The sequence below is a fragment of the Nymphalis io genome, chromosome 7, assembly GCF_905147045.1.
Source record: "Nymphalis io chromosome 7, ilAglIoxx1.1, whole genome shotgun sequence".
NCBI lineage: Eukaryota > Metazoa > Arthropoda > Insecta > Lepidoptera > Nymphalidae > Nymphalis > Nymphalis io.
This window is the reverse complement of record NC_065894.1, coordinates 12,090,254-12,108,905: the sequence shown is the minus strand read 5'-3', so window position 1 is coordinate 12,108,905 and position 18,652 is coordinate 12,090,254. Positions and strand designations below refer to the sequence as shown.

Here is an 18,652-nt window from a genome sequence, read left to right as displayed (position 1 = left end):
AGCTTCGGTAAGGACACGGATAAAATATCAATACTTTGCGTGACTATTACTGAATTTGAAACGAGTGGATTTAGTGAAGTATAAAATGTATTCAATTAACGATGATAATAATCTCCCTTCCCCCATTAAAATCTAAATATCCCATAATTGTTTCTTAATTCGCTACGCAAAATCTTCTCCAAATTTCAAATTTCTATGTATTAATTTTTATTTAATACTATTACGCAAGTTGAGTTTACTTATTTCTTACTTTCAAAAACGCGTGAATTTGGCTTGTGATGAAAATACCTATATAACTTTTAGGTCTTGTCTTTTGTGGAATATTAGTGTTAAGGTTTATTGGGAGTTTTATATAGACTATGAATTTGAATTCGTCTAATGGTGACACATAAAGATACACAGTCCAAGGTCCTTCGGGTCAAATCCCAGGTCAGCCCAATAAGAGTTATTTAGTTTTTTATCTTCTTTCTTATATTATGCACTATTTAGTCCCATGAAGTTGGCTAGATTCCTGTAAGAATCATAATGTCTTATTTTTATATATCGAGTAAAGGAATTCTAAGATGAATTAAAACGACTCATACTTTTATCCTTGTGTATTCATTAAAACAGAACAAAAAAATAATTAAATAATGATAGCCATAAGTTCTAAAACAGTTTATAAATTAATTATGAAATATTTATCTACAAATTAAACTTAAATAAATCATCAAACACGTGATCACGCATTAACTTAACACTGAGGGATATTATTTGTGTCTCAGAAACTCAAATTCATGACATCGTCCTGGTTCATTGAGAGTTCTTTAAATATTGAATGCTGTTCAGCTGAATGAGAATTTCTTAAGGTGGAAACGCCACATCTACTCCCGTGGAGAGGAGGTCTGCCTCTGATTCTGCCTTCGTATTTGTGACGTTTATGATTCAATGGACTCATTTCCGAATCTGACATCTGTTCAAATTTTCTTTTCGAAGCTGATGAACTATCACTAGAATCGTTTTGTACATGTGGTGTGACTGAAAACAATTACAATTATATCATTAATATAAGTATTAAGGTTTGGAGAATGCCAGCCCTAATCGGAGCAGCGTGGTGGAACACACCAAATTTTATCCTCGAAGGGCTAGGTGTTAACCTAGCAGTAATATATTAACTTTAAAGGTTAAGGTTAAGAAAAGATAAATCGTTTCTTCAATATAGTAATCGAACATTGACCGAGCTACCAATGATTATTAAAACTGTATCAAAATATTGTACTACTAGCGACATCTATCTTTTCGTTATTTATATAATTTGGTGTGTTATGGGTCTTTAAGATTTTTTATTCTATTAATAATATTATTAATATTTCTTTCTTAATATTTATTTAAGCCTTTCTTAATATATATTATACATTTATAATAATAATTCATTCCGTTTGTAATTATGTTATATTTATATACATTTCCGTAACTTTCAGTTACAATTTCATTTATAAATCAAAATATAATTCGAACATTCTGGTTAATTTATAATATATTATAATATTTATAATACCATTAATTTATAATAAAAAACAATTGTAAATAATAATGTACCTCGCTACCTGTTAGTAAAAGTGCAATAAAATAAAATGTATTAAATGTGTATTATAGTTGCTTTAGGTGGTAATTTATATATAAATAAATCTAGTTATAAACATATTAACACATACCTGCTAATTGTAAAACATAATAAGTCTGTCTGTGACAAGTAAAATATTGTTACCTAAATTTGTAACCTAATGTATTATGAGCTCACAATTGTGTTTCATAAAACCTTTTTTAAATTAAAGAATGTCCGCAAATAATATTGTAAATAATGTGTAAATGACGACAAGTGGGCGTTCGCTGTTCACAAATTTTCATTATTTATTATATCGTGTTCATCTATAATTAGACAGTTAAACCTACAAGTCTATCACAATGAGTGTTCTGCTTAAGGTCAACTAAATGATCAAAGTATTCAAGGATAATTGTATCAATTTCTAACTAGTTGACAATGTATTTCCACATGTAACTGTATCATGAGGCAGCGTGATAGAATAAGCTGGAAATCCTATCTTGTAAGGAGACGCCTTAGCCCAGCAGTGAGCCATTTATATGCTGTTTTAAAGGCGACTAATTATATGCTCATTTGGGACTTAGTAAAGTCACAAACGAGCTTAGCAACGTTGCTTAGCAGCTGTTTAGTTGAGCACTGATTTATCTCTTTCTGCCATTATTAGATAGAACAACTGACTATTAATATTATTTTGATGAGCATGCCGTGTACACGTGCTTAGGAATGTAATCTAGCATAAAATTGTATAAGTTCGTAATTTTAATGTATGCCCTGATTGTATTTATTCTGTTTGTGTACCAATATAAATAAATAAATTAATTAATTGATATGACATTTGAAGTAGAATCTTGAAAAAGACAGCACTGATTAACTTAGAAAAGCTTAAACACATTTAGATTATATATTCACATCGGACTTATGTGTAATGTAGAAATTTTCTATGTATACTTCTCGAAATCTTGAAAAAATATTGTTACCGCAATAAAAAAATATTTAATATTTAAATAAGATATAATCAATCCGACTCGTAGCATACGAGACCCTAAAAAGATACACGTTAGTCTTATAAAAACGATAGTGGTTAGATGAAGGCTACATTTTGATATCAATGAATGGCCATTTATTTATATCAAACATAACATAACTTTCCAGTGAAATAAATCAGTCAAAGTTTCATTACAAACATCAGCCAGCAATAGCCATGCACGCACCGGAACCCAATACATTTAGCATACGTCCGTTAAGATCGAAAAGATAAGGCGCAGGAATAATGGAATAGCTTTTATTCAGCTCTTCGTATCAGACGAAGTGACATATGACAGGTTAGTGGACGACCGATCGCGGACAAAAACAAACATAGTATGCAAGTGGGAATATGTCAATCTTTGACATATTACCTAGAATGAAGCAGACGATACCTAACCCCTTCCTGTCTACAAGCGACCCGCTACTGTCTCGTCTCGTCTCATCACGCGTCGCGGTCACGTCCCGATCCCGTGATCTAAATGTCACTAACGAGTAACAGCGTTTGTTAGAAATTATTACGTAGACGCATCATCGTAAAAAATGTTTCTGACATCCAAACATTTAACGATCGCAATATCTAAGTACGAAAATACTTAAAAGATTATGATCCTTATTAAGTTTGTAATAAAAGTTTCTTGAATATTATAAAGCTAGTTTGTGTGGTACTAAGCGGGAATTGCTTTACTTAGTACGTGCTAGACTTGGGTAAGATGTTTAATTTACGATCTTCGCGCTTTTGTTTTGTATCGAATTAAATTTAACGGCGCTCTTATATTTATAAATTTTATTGCAATGTACAGTATTGTTGCAAATGCTCTTCATATTGTCTTAAGTTTTATTATAAGCTGACTGAAAACATTGATTATTTAAGTTCTCTATAGATAATATAATAATTTAGAAATGATTATTACATTTGTTTATTTAACAATTATTTAAATTGAGCTCTGAGGAGTTACGGTGCCGCAGACAGACACAATAATACTGTGTGTACTGTCATAAGCTTATAACACCTCATTTCCCGCCGGGGGTTAAAATGGTAGTAATATATTATAAGTTTCGACTGCTTGGAAGAACGAAAATGCTAGAATTTCCGACTGACCGATTCTCTGGTCGAAAATTACCAGAAAGGTTTCTATTTCCATTTGAGGCAATAACAGGGTGTTATATTGTTTCGAAATGTTTAACACTACTTTCTCCAAGATCCAAGAATTTTAACTGCAAACGATAAAAAAATGTTATTCATAAACGAAATTGCTGTTTAACACAAATTCTTCTCTACAATTATTTCAATCGAATCAAATATATATGAAATGCTGACCTTGTATTGTCAGAAATAAATTAAATACACTAAACCGTAATTGGATCTAAAATAGAAGAAAAAATTATTATTCGTGTAATCTGGCTTACGAGTGAAAATAAAAATGGAAGTGAATAGAAAGAATGTGGAATCCGTAAAGCAATATTGCATTTTTCTATCGCGTTTGAAACGTTTTTGGGAATTTTTTATTACGTTTTGGTGAATTGAAGGTAAATGTTTTTGATTTGCTCATTTGAAATAAAAAAGGACTGTTTCAATGGTTAGCTACCAAGATCCAGGTTATTATTTTTTATAACTACTAAAAATAGCGTTATATTTTGCTGTTCCTACTACTACAGCTTATTAAACATAATATGTATATATATATAAAGGTACCGTAAACCGTAACCGTAACAGCCTGTGAATGTCCCACTGCTGGGCTAAAGGCCTCCTCTCCTCTTTTTGAGGAGAAGGTTTGGAGCTTATTCCACCACGCTGCTCCAATGCGGGTTGGTAGAATTCACATGTGGCAGAATTTCAGTGAAATTAGACACATGCAGGTTTCCTCACGATGTTTTCCTTCACCGTAAAGCACGAGATGAATTATAATCACAAATTAAGCACATGAAAATTCAGTGGTGCTTGCCCGGGTTTGAACCCACGATCATCGGTTAAGATTCACGCGTTCTTACCACAGGGCCAACTCGGCTTTTTATATAAAGGTACTACTCCTTAAATCAACTCAAAAATATTAAAGAATAATACATTAATTATTGGTCGATTATGAAACTAAACATGTATTTTCTTTGGTGGTAGGAATGAATGCAGGCCATGGGTACTTAGTAATCAGACATTCTACGAAACAGCAATACTTAGTATAGGTGTGTTTTACGTAAGAGGGGGCAAACGGTTAGAAGGCTCACCTGATGGAATGTGTCTACCGCCGTTATTGGTGCATTCTACTTTGAAGGGTGAGTGAGTGAGAATGTAACTAGTCACAAGAAACATAACATCTTAGTTCCCAAGGTTAGTGTTAGTTACATTACTTACAGTAGTAAAAAAAATCTCGGAAACTTCGAAGCAAAGTTATTAATTATTATTGAAAAATTACTTAACATATTAACGTAATCAACCTTTTCTTACCACGTAATATATTGTTTGATATTTCATACATTAATCGTACGTTAAGTAATTGGAGTCTGGGAACATGTGCAGAAGAGTAAGAAATATTGTCTCGCTACGCGTTACGTGTTCTTATCGAAAGGGTCTACAGTAATTTTGTTCGTAATAAACGTATGTCCATAGTTTTATTACATTTAATTTGTATGTAAGTAATATATAGTTGTAGTAACATTCCGCATACTAATCTGTATATTTAATTCAATATTTAAGTAAATGGTATAGTATATGTATGTTGATTATAAGTATGTATTATATTTAAGGCGGCAGATCAAGCGGTCCTGGGTTGAATGCCCAGGTCGGGCCAATAAAATGTTACTGGGTTTTTCTGTCAGAAAATTCTAAGTAGCAGCCCGGAGTCTGGAAGTTAGAAGTGTATACACTCCCGTGCCTCGGAAAGCACGTAAAGCCGTTAGTCCTGCGCCTGAACTCTTTCCGGTCGTGACAGATTGCCGTCCCGTCGAATTATGAGTTAGGGAATAGAGAGTGCACTTGTGTTTGCGCACACACTTGTGTACTATAATATCTCCTACGCAGTTGGCTAATCTGTCTTGAGATCAGTCACTGAACAGATTGTGATGAAATTTGATATCAAGCAAGATTGAACAGAGTAAAGCTCAAAGGACATCACCACGTAAACCATTGAGTTACGTGTATTACGATACAAACGTTTTATGTCGACCATTATTCTGCCCGTGCAAAGATGTTTATACTTATAGATATTAATTATGATATTTATTAAAACTCAAATAAGGATGTTATCAAATCAGCTTCGTTATATTAGTGATGGTACTGAGGATGTTAAATGATGATGAGCAAATTATAAATGCGAAAATGAGTTGAGTCGAATGAAATTTGCTTGTTCGTTTGTTGTGCTTTCATGTCTACTCAACTGATCATTATGATATTTTGAATATAGCTCAGAGGGTACAGAAAAGAAGGTAGTATACCTAACAATTGCTCTCTCCCTCACACCCGGGCAAAGAATGGGGCTGAAACTAGCATTTAATCTAAATATTTAATAAAAGCCAAATCAGTACTAGCGAAAGTAAAGCAATGCAAATTTATTTAGGTATGAAAAGTGACTCCAAAACTGACTAATAAAAAACGGTAAATATTTACATATTATTTTTAAGTTCTTACTTGAAGTTTATATGCAAATTTTTGAAGTCGACTAGTGTTCTACTTTTTATTATCATTATATAAAACTTTTGTTCTACTTTTTATTGTTATTATATAAAACATTTTCCTGCTGCTATAACATAATAGTTCCTCGCATACAGCAAGTGAGAAAAGTGAGGTTCTATAGCTGAATACATTTGTAGCCCTCTCTCAGCTAACCCGCAACACATCTAAATCCTAATGCGATTCAGAGAAAGTTTCCTTGTTGCAAAATATTTTTCTTACTCGATAAGAATATAACTTTGAAAAAAGTTTAACGTAACGTAACGCAGCGTTCAAAGAAATTCTACCTCGTCTTCTATATTTTTAGTAAGATATATTTTTTTTTAATTGAGATGCATGAAACGAACAAGTATGTAGTATATAGTTCTAGGTGTAGTTATAGACTAACTGTATTTATGCTATATTGTGAAATTTTTGGGCCACGCGATGGTAAATGGTCACCATTGTCCATGGGCATAAGCACTGTATTGTAAGAGATATAAAAAAATCCTTACATTGTCAATGTGCCACGAAGCTTGAGAACTAAGATATAATATCCCTTGTACACTGGCCCACTCGCCCTTCAATCCGAAACATAACTATATTAAGTATCTCTATCTATTTAGCGGCAGAATATTTGTAAGTCTGTGGTATCTACCCAGACGAGTAGGTACAAAAGTGTTGTAGTTATATGCGATAAAAACTATGATAAGTCACATACAAAAGTTTTATACAACGCTTACGCGTGCGCTTTTTGGGTAACTCAATCAGTCGCGAAGTAATAAAACTAAAAGTATTAGAAAAAATGACCTAGGATTAAACATTATTTTTACTAAATTTTATTTTAAAAAACCCATAATATACTAGAAATATAATTTTCTGAATTAATAATATCGTCTTTTAAATATCGTACCAATAATATAGAAGCTATTGAACGAAATACTTGGAAAACAGGAGATATTTCTGTGTGTATTCTGAAAGTAATATTTATTCTTATAGTTTCTTCGTATAAGCTTAATTTGGGATCAGATGACCGTGTGTGAAAAATGTCCCAGGATATTATTATTATTATTATTATTCTACTGATAATAGAATGTGGAGATAATTTGGTAACTGTAATGGTATTCTTTGAAAATATTTCCAACGTTATTATTATGATTTGTTAATTGCTTCCAGGACATTAAGTCTGTTTGTTGACCACAAGTGGTCCAGGGAAATGTTGATGCGTTCTAACCACTGGTGGTTAGAACGCATCAATCTTAACCGATAACTGTGGGTTCGAATTCGGACAAGCACAAGTGAAATTTCGTGTGGTTAATTTGTGTATATGTATAATTCATCTAGTGGTTGACGGTGAAGGAAAACATCGTGAGAAAACCTGCATGTGTCTATTTTCATTATTTTCTGAAATTCTGCCACATTATTCCACAGTATTCCACCAACCCGCATTGGAGCAGTGTGGTGGAATAAGCTCCAAACCTTCTCCTGAAGAAAGGATAGGAGGCCTTAGCGCAGTAGTGGGGCATTCATAGGCTGTTACTTTTCAAGTATAAAAAAAAATCTGTTACCTTGGTTACCCCAAAAAACATTCTTAACCGCTCTCGCAACAGACGACCAAATATTTTCTTTATTCGTCAGTTCCTGCCTCTCTACTTCAGTTAAATTAACACATCCGCCGTCCTCAGCAAGCCTTCTAACACAAACTTTTTTCTTTGTGATAACGAATTTGAATTGTATCTCTGTTTCGTCGTCCGTCGAGCGTAAAACAGACGTAAGACAAGTCTGGAGCGAGCCCGCAATATTAGCTGTTAACGTTGATATTGCGTTGTTGATCGGTCCAACTGGAGATTCGACGCAGGTTTTGAATAATTCATTGGACTCTTTTGATTGACTTTCCGTTTCCACAACCGGGCTATCGTCTTTGAAACTTATTGCTCGTGCGGGCTTATTATGATCTCCGGCCGGTGGTGTGTCTTCTAAATCTTTTTCTTTGCGCTCTTTGGTATTGAGTGGTGTTCGGGCATACGTCATTGCTTGACTTTCGAAACGATTGATTAGTGCTTGAAATCGTGGATTGTATGTATATCTTGGCTTTTGCGGACCAGGTGTTAACATACGTTTTGGTTTTCTAAATACTAAAATGTTTATTTAACTTTATGAATGGAAATGTATAATGCGATAAGAACTATAAACGTCAATTATAACATGTCATACCTCGCTTCCTTTTAGGTTCCTGTTCAAAAACTGTATCATCAGCGAATTTAACTTTCTTGGTTTTAATAGAAGATTCATTATTATTTTCACTATCCTGGAACGTAACTTGTTTCTCTGAGCTATCTTGACTACCGAGCTTAGAGCGACTTCCAATAATTATAATACTTTTCAGCTTTGGTGCAAGATCATCTGTTTTACATGCCTAAAATGTTAACCATACAAACTTAATAAAATTTCATTTTAATACAACTTAAAAAGATAAACAATTTTTTTTATTGAAAATATAACGAAAATTTTAGGTGGTAAGTTGAGCACATATTTCACGCTAAAGCGGTAAGGCGCCGTATAAAATTTCTTGGCTCAAGATTGGAAAATGTTCGGTAAAAACTCTTCAGTAGAATTTAAGGATCAATATAGCAACGTTAAAATTGCTATACAATTTATTCCCCACAAGTGTGACAAGATTTTCATCTTAGTGACGACAAAAGGATGAAAATATATCGTATGAAATTTGAATCAATTATATGTTGAAAAATTTATAATATACTTTTGTTCTATCAAAGACTACAAAATATAAGCAAACATTACTAATAAAATGTTTTTTTTTTCTTATTACTTTTAGTATAGAATTTGTTTTAAATTTCAGTTTTTCTGGTAATAATATGTTGATATTTATTGTACTGAAATTAAGAATAACAAAAATTGTCGACGGTACATTGTTGTACCATTACCTCCATTTCTTTGTCTATACTTTGAGCTGGACTTTCAGTAGTTTCGATTTCCGAGAGAGGAGAGTCATTTCCAGGTCCCGGGAACATGGACCAGTTCCCCCCGGTTACAGGGTGTGTCGGTGTACTGGTAGTCACAATCTGCGCGAGCTTCATGACGTGTGGTAAGTGTGAATTTGGTGTTGTCATTTCTTTTTCGGAATCTGTAACTTGGGGAAGAATATTTTTTAATAATATTTGTTTATGGAATAAGAACACTAAACAACAATTTATTTTCAAAATTATGTATAAAATTAAAAGATATCCAGTAAAAATTATATTGTTTTTTTATTAGCTTTAATGGTGTTAAATAAAAATTAGAATTTGACGAGTTCTTTTATAAACAGGTAAAACTTAAATCAGATAAATTGAGTGACTGAAATATCTGAAGTATCATTGAAAATAATTGGTTGAAAAGAAAATTAAATAAATTAAAGCCCATTAAAATCTTGCGATTTCCATAACAGACGTTAAAGATATGACGACACTGCTTATTTCTTGTTTCCTTATTTGTGTTAAATTACAAGGAGTGTTCATATTTAAGAGGCCCTTTGTGAATTGAGGAAGTCGAGCGATCAAATCGATCAAGATCGCATAAATAATGGTATGTTAAATAACTTTATAACTTTTCAAAAACACTGACTAAGAGTTAGAACTTAATGTCGAGTTTTTACTGTGATTTTCTAAGGTTTTTATTATAATACATATGTGTATGTAACCGAAATTTAATATAACAATACTTACTTTCGATATTTTCACTTCTAGATGGCGTTGTTTTGCTGATTGGTGAATCGTCATAATCTTCATCTTCAATATAATTATTTTCTTCTTCTTCTTCAACCACCTGCTGTCTCATTAAACTTGAAATCTTCTTTGTATGCGGTGTGGCTGCGCGTTGCCTTTTAAATTTTGATGTTTTTGGAACCAATTTTGGATGGGGTGTTGCCATAATTTGTTCTTTTGGACTGTCTTCATAGTCAGTGTCACTAGATTCATAATCGACTAGATACTTCTTTCGTATAATTGGCGTAATGATCGCTGTTTTGGTAGAATTATTAACAGAGACAATTGCTTCAAAATTTTCAGCATCACTATTATGAACTTTTTCATAAATTGAATCGAATTTATTATCAACATTTAAATCTTTTTTATCTTCATCCACTAGTTCGGAAATAGTTGTACATTTATCTATTTCATCAAAATCTTCCATAGTCAGGAAAAACTTATGGCACTTCTTGCACTGTAATGGTAAATGTTCTGTTGAGAGGTGTTGAATAAAGTCTTCATTTAAGTCTTCAGGTCGACAAAGGAATCTGTGACCTCGGCAAATGGGACAATCGTAAGTCAGACCGTGTGTAACCTTTTCATGCCTCCAACGACAATCCCCGCAGCAAAATACTAGTTGACAAACTATACAACGTTCCTAAAAATAATATAAATTTAAACCAAGTAAATATAAGACTAAATAGGTATAAGCTTGCCAATGATAATAATATATACACATTGTAAAATCAACAACGCATATTGATAATACTTTAGACGACCTTCGGACCGCTCTCCTAACTTGTTTTCAATTCAAAACTTTTAATTAATTATTTACTCTATTATAATAGACAGCTTAACTTGCACAATTGCGTCCTAAAATTATTTATCGCTTCAAAAAACCCTAGGATTTTTCCTAGCTTAAGATATTTTAGTCACATATTACGAGAAATTTAAATAGTGAGTTGCTTGGATAATAAAACAAGCTGTGAAATTGAAGCTATTTTTGAAGTCTGATTGATAAATCGGGCTAGATTTAAATCAGTGATGGACGGATGAGTCAAAGGTAAACCGTTTACGTAATAATTGGGAAGTATATGTGATAGTGAGATTGCTCGTGATCCTCTACTAATTGATTGGATGGATGAATGGGTTTCTGGATATTTTCTCTTGAAGGTCCTTGGAGTGCTTATTTTCTGAACAACATTCAAACCTAGAATTTCAAAGTTCATATTCATTGTAAAAAAATGTTTCAGTAATTATAAAAAAAATATAAAATTAAATAAAAGTAAAGTAAAGAATCAATAAAAAATTGTTTAGATCGGAAATTTGAGATATAAGAAAAATATATTTTAATAATACTATATTTTATAATTAAAATATTTATATATTTTAATATAAATAATTTGTAGCCGAAATCTATTTAGTATCTATATGGTATTTAGATTTCAATGTGAGAGAATGAATGGAGTCACTACTTTTAGTTTTAATAAAGAAAACAATAAAAACAACAACAAAAACAATAAATAACACATTGTTGATCAAAAACCTACCCTGTTCTTAAATAAAAGAATTAGAGCTCTTGTAAACACGCCGCTCAAAAGCGAATTCGTTGATTATATTTGGTAGAAAAGCATCCAACACACGCACATCTCAGTTATTTTTTTATAAAATGAAAGATTATTTTATTCCCATAATATGTCACATCTATGCCTAGATTTTAAACTTTTAAGCATACCAGTTCGAGCTGGGATAGTAACAGAGAAGCGTGAATACCATGGACGTGTCACTCTTTTGACAAGGAAACCGAATACTGTTAAACAGGGAATAAAATAACCTAGTTTTGCTGAAGAGAAAGTAGACAACCTATATTTTTCCAATTCCTTAAGTAAAATTTTCTCCACTAATGTTTGATTTTCCTCAATAACAAATCGGAGAAGTTGATCATAAAAAGTGAATTGAAGTTAATATTAATTAACAGTTGGCCCGAGATTTAGCGAGGCAATGCATTTGTGATTTATCAATGTACATATTATCTAAAATATAAGCTTTGTCATCATCAAATAACAGATGCGGGTATATATTTCTATTATCGTCTTTCGTACTATTAAAGGTTCCAATTAAAGCAAACAGACGGTTGTAAATAAAGTGTACTAGTTTCTGAAATCACGTAGACTTTAGGGTCTACAAATTTATAAGTGCGGTCACGTGACACGAATGTTGTATAAGCACAGCTGACTAATAACTTGGTAAACTATATCTCCCAAACTCATTGAGATTGTCCGTCGAAATAATTTTCGTTAAACCAATTCGTCTGCTTCATTGCTCTAATGGATTGTGTGGCTTTTAGTTCCATATTGCCGGGTCGAGCCATGAGAAATGTTTTGGATTCTTCGTTCGTTTAATTTTTTTTTTTACTCGACCCCGACATTTTAATGACAATTTATTTAATTAGAAAAAAACTATAATGTATAAAAATAACAATTGATACCTTATATTATATAAATTCACAGTAGTCATTACGCGTTTGAGATCTGCCATATAGACTAAATATTTACTATAATATGAATAATTCAAACTAAATATTTTCATTATGACTCAGTTTAAATTACTTAGTGTACTTAAATTCATAAACGATTATTTTATTCTATTTTACTTAACTAATTAAATTATTAATCAATTGGAAAAAAAAAATCTTATCTTATTTTCTCAATATTTTTTTTCGTTAGTTTTATTAAATGTCCCTATTTCTTTTTTACAATGTTGACTATAATTCAAGTAATTTTACACCTATGAAAAGGTAGGTTATTGCCTAAATTCTGATGTTGGTTTTTAATTTATTGTGTATATTTGTTGTAATACTTGTTGGTGTTAACATGTAAATAAATTAATTAATTAATACAGGTAGGCTAGTGTGCCCGCCTGTGTGGGTCTCTGATCCTAGTTGAGTTCCCATAGACATTGGCATACAGCCCCGACGCCCGGGGCTTAAAAGATAGGGCCTGGGGCCGTGGATGCGAGACGGCCCTGAGGAGGACGGCAAACGGGATGGCCTCGCGCTGTCGAGTGCACTATCGAGGAGTGCGGGGAGGGGGGGGGGAATTATCTTCGCCCCCTGAGGAGAACTCCGCCGAGCCACGAGCGGAGCACAGTAAGGGAGAGGCCGCGGATGCATTATATTAACAAGATCCCGCAGCCTATCCAATCCGTGACTGTGAATGTGATAAAATTATTATGGATTAAATTCCGGTGTGTAGTGTTCGCAATGCGCTCCCCATAATCTGCTGAACTGATTTTGGTCTAATATTTTTTTGTACTTTAGCGGTCACCTGGACGTTTCTTACCAATAGTTGGAATTACAAATTAATTTTGAATTTGTCATAAAAAAATTAAAGTCATTATTAATCTTAAACCAACCCCTCAAAGTATTTTTTAAATAAATTTTATTTTATTTATTAATCAGGTTAATTTAATTTATATATTATATAATTTATTTCCTGCACATAAGTCTTTATTTTGATAGTTTCATAACCAAATTTTCAGCATTATATTATTTAGAAAAGTACATAAATGCTCAAATATAAATACTATAATACAAAAAAAAACTACGGCTATTAAATCCTATATTATTAGCAAAGCTCTAATGAATATAAATTATTAATTAATTATTATATTAAGCACATATTGGTAAAACCAATATCATAATTATGTTTGTTCTATATATGTCACATTATAGTTAAATAAGTAATTTTGAGCGTTGCGGTTACAATAACACCTAAATTTAGTTAAATTTGCGTGTTTATAATTATTATGTAAATAATCAAAATACAACTCACAATTGCTATAATACTTTTTAAATGTATAAAAATCTCGTTATTTAATTTATAAATTAACATAAGATTATCTATTTATAATTATAAATAGGGAATGAGAATTATGAATGGAAAGGGACGGGGAAACTAATTAAAAAAAAACATTAAACTTATATCACAAGATGCGACGCGTTTCAGAGATGGTTTAAGTATATAAAATTGTAATTATATATTTTATAGATTGACGTGATAAGCGTTTAAAATACGATCCATTATTTGTAGATTGTTTTGTTTATTTAGGTTTTCGAATTAGTTATTTAACTATATTTCATGATACACACAGTAACAGCCTGTTAATGTTGGGCTAAGTCCTCCTCTCCCGTTTTGAGGAGAAGGTTTAGAGCTTATTCCCCCACGCTGCTCCAATGCGAGTTGGTAGAATACACATGTGACATAATTTCAATGAAATTAGACACATGCGGGTTTCCTCACGATGTTTTCCTTCACCGTCAAGCACGAGATGAATTATAATCACAAATTTAGCACATGAAAATTCAGTGGTGCTTGCCGGGTTTGAACCCACGATCATCGGTTAAGATTCACACGTTCTAACCACTGACCGTCTCGGCTTTTATTTTATTTCATGATTTCTATTTCATGATATATCTTGTTTTAATAATTTTAAGATATTTTAATACTTGATCGTAGAATATAATTAATACATAGCAATATAGCTTATGCTATCACTTAGTTAAGTGCATTAACGAACGCGGAGGGAGTGATGCGACTTAATTTGATTAAATTGAGATGTCAGAATTTAACATGTTAGATAATTGAGTTTACAAAATCTTATATATAAAAATAAATGTTGGTATTCAGATTAATAGACTTCAACATCGTTTAACTGATCACCATTAAAGATGGCACATACATGTATTTTCTCATATAAAACCTTTTATAATAATAATATAAAAATATCCTGGGACATTATTCACACACGGCCATCTGATCCCAAACTAAGCAGAGCCTGTACTATGGAAACCAGACAACTGATGCATTACATATACTACTTTTCTTTAGTAAATACTTACTTATATGGATAATTGCACCCAGACTCAGGACAAATATACATGTTCATGAACACAAATGTCTGTCGTTGGTGTGAATCGAACTCACAACCTTTGGCGTGAAAGGAAAGTATCTACCAACCACGCCAACCGGCCCGTGAATTATATTATATTGTATTTTTCCGATATATACTTTGAAGAGTACAGCGATAGTGTAATAGCAAAATGGTTTAGAGCCGCCTAGCAATGTAAAAGTTACAGGTTAAGTCTCCTAACACAAGCTGTAAATTTCTTAAAAATGGGCTTAGTTTAAATTAAAAAAAAATTCATTGTTACTCTGATGTAATGCAACACATCAACTTCCTTATCAATTGAACTATGATAATTAGTATAATTTTGAGCATGTTTGTTAAGGCGGTAATTATTTAACGCACGTGTTTTATAATAGTTTGTAAACAAATTTGTAGTAGTAACGCATGTCGATCATTAGTCTACTTATGTATAAAACAATAATGTTCTCGTTCGGTTCAGTAGTTTTGCCATGAAAGCGTTACAGACAAATAATTTCGCATTTATATATTAGTAAATAAAATTTAATCCTGTTATATGAAATTTCAAAAATGCTTGTACAGCAAGCAATAAGAGCAAAGAATATTTTAATTTTGTGGATTATTTTGTTAATATAAAATACAAATAAAATATTGAAATGGAAAGAATAAAAGTTGAGAGACTTTTAATAACTGCAAAAAAACAGTCAAGGTCGTACAAAGAAAGTCAAAACGCGATTATGTCAGACCGGCCGGACCGGAGCAAGCAAAAAGCGAAACCGTGTTCTGGTCAACCACATTACGTCTAACCTAAGTGTGTTTCGTACACCGTCGGCCGAAATAAATGTACAGTAGAGTTAATTATTTACAAAGTAGAAATAGAAGCATTGAAGCCAAATAATAGAAGTTTACTGGTGGTAGAGCTTTGTGCAAGCTCGTCTGGTACCACCAACTCATCAGATATTCTACCGCAAAACAACAGTACTTGGTATTATTGTGTTCCGGTTTGAAGGTTGAGTGAGCCAGTGTAATTACAGGCACACGGGACATAACACCTGACGGTAAGAAGTCACCAACGCCCATAGACATTGGTATTGTAAGAAATGTTAGCCATCGCTTACATCGCAATTGCGCCACCAAACTTGGGTACTAAGATGTTATGTCCATTGTCCCTGTAACTACAGTGGCTTAATCACCCTTCAAACCGGAACACAACTATACCAAGTACTGCTATTTTGATGTAGAATATATTATGAGTACCCAGACGAGCTTGCACATAGCCCTACCACCAGTGAAGTATTGCAAAAATTTGAATAGAAAATACGTTTAAATATTTGACCAAAATTGGACAATAGTAGAAGTTGCCTGTGCTTGAGATCAATATATTTAGTTTTTTTTTAACATATATATGAACTTTAATATATTTAATTACATTTAACCCTTAAATATAAATATATATAAAGAAATATTAAAATAGCTACTGTACAAAAAAACATGACCGCGGAATGGTTGCAAGAATGCTGGCATCATTTTCCCGTTTAATCGTTATTTCGATCATTTGGGTGAAAAATGGACCAGTCCTTAATTCCTCGAAAGCTGACGATGGGAAGGACTAAAGTGGACAGCAGCAGCATCCTGGGTGCAATACACGCTGTATATAACGTTATAAAAAGTTTTTTATATTATGTCTACTTTTTGTTGTTATATATTTTTTTGTTATTATGTTTGTTAAATTAATTTAACTTTTATCTATTTCTCATTTTATAAGTCTTTGATACATTTAAACTATATTTAACTAAATATTTATTCCTCTGTCTAATTAATTTTATTGAATTAATAGATACGGTTAAAATTTATTTAATTAAATACAAGAGTAATATTATCTAGGTGAAAATAAATCTATGCGTCTTAACTTTTTTTTTTTTTATAGAATAGGAAGGTGGACGAGCATGTGGGCCACCTGATGGTAAGTGGTCACCAAACGCCCTTAGACATTGGCATTGTAAGAAATGTCAACCATCGCTTATAGCCAATGCGCCACCAACCTTGGGAACTAAGATTTTATGTCCCTTGTGCCTGTAATTACACTGGCTCACTCACCTAACTAAACCACTAATTGTAATGATATTATACGTACAGGTACTATGATATCTATACAAAAACATATCAATCGCGAAATTTACTTGACGAATTAAGACAGATTTTATATATTTCTTTATATAATATCATGGCCAGCGTTACACTTCACATGTCATGGAATACGGCTTAGTGACACGATGTTACCTTTCATCTAGAAATGTAATACATTTTAAAAATAAAAGCAAATGTACTTGTTAGTTTTTATTTGGAAAGGAGAAATCTTCTTGAAATGGAATTGGAAAAAATATTAATCCAAATGAAATTCTATCAGATATTTTAGCGAATACGATAGTTTTAATATTTTTTTGAAACTAGTAGGACATTTTATTGCGTCAGTGAAAGAAAAGCAATAAGGAAATCCATTTGGCTAATATAAATAATGGTCAATTTACTTACTTCGCTAATATCTATAGGCGGTGGTGACCACTTACTATCAGGTAGTCCATTTGCCAAGTTACCTACATATTATTATAACCAAAAATAAAAAATATACTGTCTCACTAGCAATACAGATACTCTGAATAGACAACTATATGTATAACTATATATGTATTAATAATAATAAGAATAAACGCAAAATCTTTAGTTGTCACTGAGATAAGCCCAAATATCATGGTAGGTACCACCCACTTATATTCTACCACTTAACAGCAATACTTAGTATTGTTGCGTTCCGGTTTGAACGGTAAGTGAGCCAGTGAAACTACAGATACAAGGGACTATAACATCTTCGTTAACAAGGTTTGCGCATTGGCGATGCAAAGAATGGTTAATATTTCTCACATCGCCAATGTTTAGGAGCCGTGATGACCCCTTAACATCCGATAGCCCATTTGCGCGTCCACCAACTTATAAAATATAAAATGAAATAAATGAACACCAACTAACCTCGACTGAGTTTTTCATTGTAGCGTTGAAAACATTTCATCCCAAAACAATTAAGATAACAATCAATTGCTTAACTGAAACACTATATACACTTATAGGCTCCCAATGTTTAAAACAATATTTAATAAATCTATGATACAAATCACTTCACGCAAGAAAGTTATATCGTCGATCAAAATATTCAAGTACCCTCGTTAATTATAAATACGTCTGACAAGTTGTGATCGTATAAATGTTAATTATTTATTTTTACTAGGACCACAAATAAATTATATGTATTTAATATCGCACGTTACAAAGCCTTATGCTACTGGGTTACAGATAATTCCTCTTAGAGGTTGTTATACCGTGCAACATAGCTAACGTACAGTTAATTTGTATTAGAAGTATTTTTGAATATTCACCTACTATGTACAAATTAATATGAAAACAAGAATAACGAATAATATAGGAAATAAAATAACATTAATAACAAGTACTGCTTCTTTCCATTTATTTATTTATTTTATTTTATTTATTAACAACAAAATATTATTGTTTAATTTTATTCCTGACACCCATAAACCTTGTCAGCTGGTTTGGGTGCTTTAACTAACAAACATAAACTCTAGACAAACTAACATATAATTAAATAACACACACATAAACCTCTTTTTATTAGGCTTAATAAATTAATAAAACGAATTAATAACGGAAGAAAAACAAAGC

General features: G+C 32.1%; 1 protein-coding gene across 5 annotated transcripts; it reads right to left on the bottom strand.

Moving 5' to 3' along the window:
* Positions 1–640: 640 nt before the first annotated feature.
* Positions 641–18,080, bottom strand: LOC126769461 (mitosis initiation protein fs(1)Ya-like). 5 transcript variants are annotated; one of them, XM_050488275.1, is made up of 6 exons: positions 17,945–18,080; positions 9,974–10,652; positions 9,194–9,399; positions 8,463–8,664; positions 7,817–8,383; positions 641–1,017 (listed from the first exon to the last, which is right to left on the bottom strand). In XM_050488275.1, the coding sequence occupies exons 1-6, from the start codon at positions 17,960–17,962 to the stop codon at positions 761–763; spliced, it is 1,929 nt and encodes a 642-aa protein (XP_050344232.1). In that variant the 5' UTR covers positions 17,963–18,080; the 3' UTR covers positions 641–760. The 5 variants fall into 5 exon arrangements, with proteins under 5 accessions (XP_050344232.1, XP_050344233.1, XP_050344230.1 ...); XM_050488276.1 differs by having other exon boundaries at positions 9,194–9,393; XM_050488273.1 differs by having other exon boundaries at positions 9,974–10,639.
* Between the last annotated feature and the right edge of the window lie 572 nt (positions 18,081–18,652).

Coding starts and splice junctions, on each gene's coding strand:
- LOC126769461 (XM_050488273.1), bottom strand. CDS start 17,984: ATGAAATGTTTTCAACGCTACAATGAAAAACTCAGTCGAG. Junction 9,400..9,973: donor TAGAAGTGAAAATATCGAAA/GTAAGTATTGTT, acceptor TTCTTCCCCAAG/TTACAGATTCCGAAAAAGAA. Junction 1,018..7,816: donor TGTTTTTTGGGGTAACCAAG/GTAACAGATTTT, acceptor AATTGTTTTCAG/TCACACCACATGTACAAAAC.